The sequence below is a fragment of the Crotalus tigris genome, unplaced genomic scaffold, assembly GCF_016545835.1.
Source record: "Crotalus tigris isolate CLP2741 ecotype Arizona unplaced genomic scaffold, ASM1654583v1 scf7180000017710.2780689, whole genome shotgun sequence".
Taxonomy (NCBI): domain Eukaryota; kingdom Metazoa; phylum Chordata; class Lepidosauria; order Squamata; family Viperidae; genus Crotalus; species Crotalus tigris.
In genome coordinates, this window is record NW_024096582.1 from 557,376 (window position 1) to 564,419 (window position 7,044).

Sequence of the window (7,044 nt, forward strand, 5' to 3'; positions counted from 1 at the left end):
AGAGACCACCAAAGATCCCTCTTGTCCAGTTAATTTCAAAGGGGTCAAGAATTCTTGACTATGTATTTTGAGACTCTAGCAACTACCATTTTCCAACCAACATTGCCAATAGCCAAGAATGTGGATGGCTGGACTCTGTTGATCAAGTTCTGAAAACTCCTCTGTGGATTCTACTGAAATATCTCAGTGCATTTATTTGAGCAGAGCTCCGAGGGAACATTTGAGCCTCAGTATTTCTCAAGCCAAGAATTAAGAACAACTGGGACAGCCAACAAGGGGGAATCACCCCTCCCAAGCAAATCATTTGACATGATTTTATTGACAAAATATAATACTCAAACTTTTGCTCTTAGGCAAGAGCGGTGGTGGTAAGCCTCTAAACTTTTTTTCTTTAAACAAAAGAAATTTACAGTCTGTATAGCATTTGGAATATATACATATTTTACACATTTTGTACAGGTACCAAATAATTATATAAATACATCCTTTAACATAATAAACCCGTATTTACTGGGGGGAGGGTGTACAATTAAGACATGGTTTGAACACATGATTTTAAGGCATCTGCCAGTTTTTGTGGTTGTTGGCATTAAAAAAAGGGGGGGGGTTCTTGAGGGACTCTTCCACCCCTGCAGGTTAATTAGATATCCCTTCACATTGGACCAAGACTTTGAGGGATGGAGAAAGAGCAGAGAAGTCCTACTGGGCAAAAAGGGCTTGTGCTGGCTGAAGGCAAGTAAGGCAATCCTTGTCTTCAGAAAATTCCTATACCAACAACACAGAAACATGCAGCTTCAGCATGGGAAGGATTGACTAACAAGGAATGGAGGAAGAGGACAATAGGCCCGGCACTTGGGCCTCTGGAACTGTCCTGCTCCTAGAGGGAAGTTTCTTCTTAAGAAGAGATGGGCGGCATTCCTCCGTTCCAATTCCAGATTTTACACCTGGGACAAAGGCATTTGTTTGGGGTAAGAAACCGAGCTGGCAGTGCCAGACCTCCAAGTCAAACCAGTGCTGACATCACTGTACATAGACCCCCCTCCACCCCCCAGTCCTCCCACAGCAGCAGCAGCCCCTATGCTGCCCCCTCCCCCCCTGGCTCCAATACTCCCTGCAACGGCCACTGCCGTCCCTTTGCTGGCCCAGCAGCAGCGGGTGCAGAGGGCCTTCCAGGACTCCAGCGTCTTTCCAGACCAGACCCATACTCCCGAGGTGATGCCCACCACCAGGCACATACAAGTACTTGAGCATAAAGACCGCATAGTCTGGTCGGCGGGCCTGGTCAGGCTGTTGGTCCCGCAGGCAGGGGCAGTTGTGGGTGGCTTCCCAGTGGGGGCGATTGTGCTGCTCATAGAAAAGACAAGCCACCACGCTGGCAGCAGGCACCGTGTAGAGCACGGTGAAGAGGCCCAGGCGGATCATGAGCTTCTCCAGCTTGTGCGTCTTGGTGGGGCCCCCTTGCTGTTTGATGACACTCCGGATCCGAAAGAGCGAGACAAACCCAGCCAGCAGGAACATGGAGCCAATGGCCAGGTAGATAAGCAGAGGGGCCAGCACAAAGCCTCGCAGGTTCTCCAGGCTTTGGTTGCCCACGTAGCAGATTCCAGCCACAGGATCTCCATCCACAGAACTGAGCGCCAGGACGGCAATAGACTTGATGCTGGGCAGTAACCAAGCCGCCAGGTGGAAGTACTGAGCATAGCTCGCTATAGCCTCGTTGCCCCACTTCATGCCCGCCGCCAGGAACCAGGTGAGGGACAGGATAACCCACCAGATGGAGCTGGCCATGCCAAAGAAGTAGACCAAAAGGAAGACTATGGTGCACAGAGCCGGACCCGTGCTCTCGTACCGCACGTGCTCAGCCACCGCCAAGTCAGGCTGTAGCTCCGCAGCTCCGCCGGCTGCTCCGCGACCGCCCACCGCGGCAGCGGCCGCTCCCGCAGCGCCTCCAGCGGGGCCCGCGGGTCCTGCTCCCGCTCCAGCCGCCGCCGCCGCCGCCGCTGCCGCTCCGCCGCTGCAAGCCACTTTTTCGTGGCCAGCGACCAGACGCACCAAATAGCCCAGCGAGACGAAGAGATAGCAGGCGGCCAAGAAGATGATGGGTCGCTCCGGGTACTTGAAGCGCTCCATGTCGATGAGGAAGGTGGAGACGGTGGCGAAGGTGGAGATGAAGCACAGGATGGACCACAGGCCGATCCAAAAGGCGGTGAATGCGCGCTCGTCCGGGCTGAAGTAGGGGTTGTGGCACGGCAGGGCGCAATTGACGATCTGGCCCGTCTTGACCCGGTTGTAAAGCGGGTGGCGCTCGCTAGACACCGACACCATCGGCGCCCGGCACTGGCAACCCGGCTCGCAGGGGGTTGGAGGGCGGCTCTTGCGGAGTGGGGGGTCCGCGGCGGACGGGGGCGGCACCACAGCCCCGGAGCCCCTGCCCGTCCCGCCTCCTGCCGGCTTTCGGTGCGGCGGCTTGGGTTGGGGCTGTGGCGCGGCGGTCGCGAGATCGGTGTGGTTGTAGTCCATACAGAGCATGTCCGGGTTGCCTTGCTCGGGCAGCCGGTCGCAGCGCATGCGGTCCGGCCAGGCGAAGCCGTACTGGCGCATGAGGGGCGCGCAGCCGGCCTTGGCCCGCTCGCACACGCTGCGGCAGGGCGGCAGTGGCTTCTTGTAGTTCTCCAGACAGATGGGCGTGTACATGCTGCACAGGAAAAAGCGCAGGTCCGCAGAACACTGGATCTCCACTAGGGGCCAGAACTGGTGGACCTCCAGCCCCGCCTCGTCCTGCGTATCGTGGTTGAACTGATTGGGCATGTAAGTGTAGTTGTAGCCGATGCCTTTGCACAGTGGCACCGTGATCTCCTGGCAGGAGAGCTCCTTGGCAGACGAAGAGCCGGCCGCTGCTGCCGCTGCCGCCGCGGCTGCGGCGTTAGGTTGCTTTTGCAGGGGCGACCAAGCAGACAGGAAGAGCGGCAGAAAAGCCACGGTCAACAGGTAAGAGCGAGGCTCCATGCTCGGCTAAGTAAGTCCACCCTTCGACCCAGGAGGTGACTGATCGAAGTGGCGTCGGCTCCTCGGCTGCTATTGCGCTGGGCAGCTACGCTCCCGGCTTCCTGAAGCTCATCTCTCCTCGGTCGCCGAGCTGGGATGCGAGACGCGGCGCTTGCTGCAGCTGCTGCGAGGACGGCAGAGGCTGCTTCGGCTCTGCCTGGGTCTTCTCAACTTTCCTTCAGCCGCGCCGGGTCAAGGTGGCCGAGAGCCCCGAAGATGCAGCTCCCCAGGGGGTCCCTCCGCCAGACCGGTTTGGCAAAAGCGCCCCGAGGAAGCTCGGTTGCCCTTCGAGGCGGTTGCGGAAGAAGCGGTGCACCTGAAAAGCTCGGTAAACGACGACGATGAGGAGGACGGCAGACGCGGCGGCAACGGCGCCGCCGTTTCCCCCCCGTTCGACCAACTTCTGATTCTCTTCAGCTCCAGCAGCGGTGGACGCGCTCTCGGGATATTTAAAGCAGAGGAAGCCAGGCCCCGCCCCGCCTGTCCCAGCTACCTATCACGAGGGCTCCGGGCGGAGATCTTGGACCCCGACTAAGCCCTTTCGCTTAAGGTGGATCGGTCTGGGTCCCAGGATTGGCCACAAGCCGATCGCTTCTGGCCCTTTAAGATTCACGGCGTGGGCTGCGTGTGAGTGAGCGTTTTCTTTACTCTTCAGGTGTAAATGACTCACTTGACACTTGGGCAGGTAAGTTCTCAAATAAACGAATAAAGACGTATGGCACCTGGGCTCCCGAGAGTTATTTCAATCATTTCACTCTCCGTTTTGTGTCCTGAGTGTGAGGACCTTTTGTAAAGTTTTAACTTTTAGGCATATCACTAAACTAAGCATCCCCTCCCGCTTTTGCTTCTCTTCTTTCCTCCCTTCCGTGTTTTATTTCTGAATATTTTGGATTTCTGATAGGCTGGATCAAAACACCCGAGAAAGCAGGGTTTTTTTTTTTTATTAAATGGATTTTTAAGGCTGCCCGACTCCCAAGAAAACTCAGTGCCTGACAATATTAATGTAAAAATGATATTAACATATAAATCATCCCCCCCAAAATCCCCAAACAATTATGATTGGATGCAAGATATAAGGCATATTGTTTTAATGATAATATTTCCTTTTTTCCTTTCAAATTGCTTAGGGTTACCTTTTCTGAAAACTCTTTTGCACAGTCTCTCTTAATAGGGAGTTTCCTCTGGATTCCAGTACAGCACCCTGACTTTGGAAATTCCAAACATCTGGAAGGCAACAGGTTGAAAAAAAAAAAACAACCCAGCATGATTTTAGCACAAATGGGGATTCCCCCATTTCCAGATCTGGAATTTAGAATAACTCAGAAAAATCTTGAGTTATTATTTAGTAAAGTATTTAATCAAAAATAATTTCACTCAGTTGCTCAGAGGCTGAGGGCTGCTTCTGAAACCTGTGCAACAATCTGGATATGATAACTATATTACATAAGGTAAATCTCATTTCTTGTGACAGTTAGCTTCCACAAAAGACCATGAGTATTTGGTGCAGAGGTCTTCATATCTGAAATATACTCGTTGAAATCAGTAGGGTTTGAGATAGTTATGACAGATCTACCATACCAGGGTGTCTGGTAGAAGTCTCTATCAAAATAAACAAGACTAATTGTCATAGGATAATGCAATCAATCTTATTTCCCCTCATGATAAGCTCATTAAGAAGAAGGCAATCCCATTTATTTGAATGGCACTTATCTCCACATGGTTTAAGTCTGCAATTTACACAGCAGCCTTCTTCAAATCCATGAACTCACAGTATATGAGATTTAAGTCCCATCACTGGTGAGGATTATAGGAGCTGAGATCCAGCAGGTGCCTGTGCCTCCAATTCTAATTCTCCTTCTACTGCACTCCTGAGAAGGCTTGTATAAATCACATTATAAATGCACAAAGTAGGCTGCATTTTGTGGAGCTGCCAACTCTCCCATCTATCTGCTGGGCTGGGTTTGAGCATGCAAAGATGGTTAGATGGTTCCTATTGCTTCTCATACACATTTGTGGGTTGAGAAAAGGGCTTATTAAAACAAGAAATTAAAGTTCTGCTTTGCTTCCTCTGACTCCATGTTCTTGCTTCCAGTCTGGCTCCCTAGTGAACTTTGCATCTGACAGCTGCCTCATCCAGTCAGGATGTAACTGGATCCTTCAGTCTGCTTTGGCTCTGACTTCACGGCAAGGATCTATGGTGTTCCTTTCTTCAGCTGTTGCTGCCAAAGGTTTTACTCCTAGTCTCAGAGAGGGGGGGGAGGAGAACAGGGGCACTTCAGTAACTTTCTCCAACTTTCTGCTCTCCCAATGCAGGGGTTTCCAACCTTGACCACTCTAAAACTAGTGGACTTCAAGTATGAAGTCCACAAGTCTTTAAAAGTTGCCAACGTTGGAGTTGCCAAGGCTGAATTTTGGGAGTTGAAGTCCACAAGTCTTAAAAAGTTGCCAAGGATGGAGACACTACACACCCCCCCCCCCATGCATTAAACCGCATCCCAATCAAAAAGGGTTAACATTCTTCCCAATGAAAAGTCATTAAGTTGGAAACTTCATTAAAGCAAAAACACTTAACAAATCTTCCTGTTCGGTACTTGGAAATGTGTAAATCTGCTCTGAATAAGACTGGATTTGACCCATTAAACTCATTCCTTTTTTACTACTGTCACCTAGTGAAGTTCTAAAATAAACAAAGATTGAACAGATTATTAGCTGGAAGAAGGGTAATGAAAATTTAAATATGTGTGCTATGTTTATCAGTTGCTAATTACATTTGATTTAACTGTAGGATGTGTGGGTATATTTTGAGATGAAGAGATGAGCAAGGATGAAAACAGGCTATATGTTAAAAAATAAGGGTCAGTGAGGTGGGGAGCTATAGCTATATTTTTTTAAAAAAACTTGTGCAGTCTTATATCACTTTATAAAATCACTGAAGTCATTGAGACTTAAGAGGCATAAGATTGCATTATTAATATATCCATTTTCCTGCAATTTTGGTTAAAGTAGCTAACCAAAGTTAAGTGCATGATAACTAACGGGCTTACCAGAGCTTATAACAAGTCTATTTACAATGTTTGCTTAAAGAAATATGCAATTCTAAATGTAATGGCTCTTCAAAATGATAAAGTATTCATGCACTGATGAAAAATAATGGTCCTATCCAACGCATACATTGGATTTATTTATGTAGCACATTGTATCCCAATTTACTCATTGGAATAGTTGTGTCTATGCAACACAATCACCATGTTGCAGAAAAGCAACCCACATTTTTATTCACAATGGTGTACAAAATCAGCTATTCATGAGATGGATGGAAACTAATTTCAGCAGGATTTGAATTACAATAGAAGAAATGGCAGTTTGATCTAGTGGCTAAGGAACTAAGGCTAGAAGCCAGGAGATTTTGAGTTCTAGTCCCCCTTAAGCATGAAAGCTATCTGGGTAACTTTGGGCCAATCACCAGAAAACTATGAATTCTAGTTTCACCTTAGCTTTGATAGCCAGCTAGGTGACTTTGGGCAAATCACCAGGAAACTATGAAATCTAGTCCCATCTTAGCCATGATAACTAGGTGACTTTGTGCCAATCACTAGGAAGCCATGATAGTTGGCTGGGTGATTTTGGGCCAATCACTAGGAAAATATGAATTCTAGTTTTACCTTAGCTTTGATAGCCAGGTAGGTGATTTTGGGCAAACCATCAGGAAACTATGAATTCTAGTCCCACCTTAACCATGGTAACTAGGTGAGTTTGGGCTAATCACCAGGAAGCTTTAGCCATGGTAGCTGGCTGGGTGACTTTGGGCCAATCACCAAGAAATTATGAATTCTAGTTTCAACTTAGCCATAATAGCCAGTTAGGTGACTTTGAGCCAACCACTTCTTTCAGCCCAACTTTCCTCACAAGGTTGTTGTGGGGAAAATAGGAGGAGAAAGGAGTATTAGGTATGGTGGCCACCTTGAATTATTCATAAAAATAATAACAGTGGAATAAGTA

At 48.8% G+C, this 7,044-nt stretch overlaps 1 protein-coding gene across 1 annotated transcript; it reads right to left on the reverse strand.

Moving 5' to 3' along the window:
- Positions 1-299: 299 nt before the first annotated feature.
- FZD8 (frizzled class receptor 8) lies at positions 300-3,890 on the reverse strand. Its single transcript, XM_039338593.1, is given in 2 exon segments — positions 300-1,235; positions 1,237-3,890. Coding segments are annotated over 2 exon segments (2,067 nt in total). The 5' UTR covers positions 3,007-3,890; the 3' UTR covers positions 300-938.
- Positions 3,891-7,044: the final 3,154 nt, after the last annotated feature.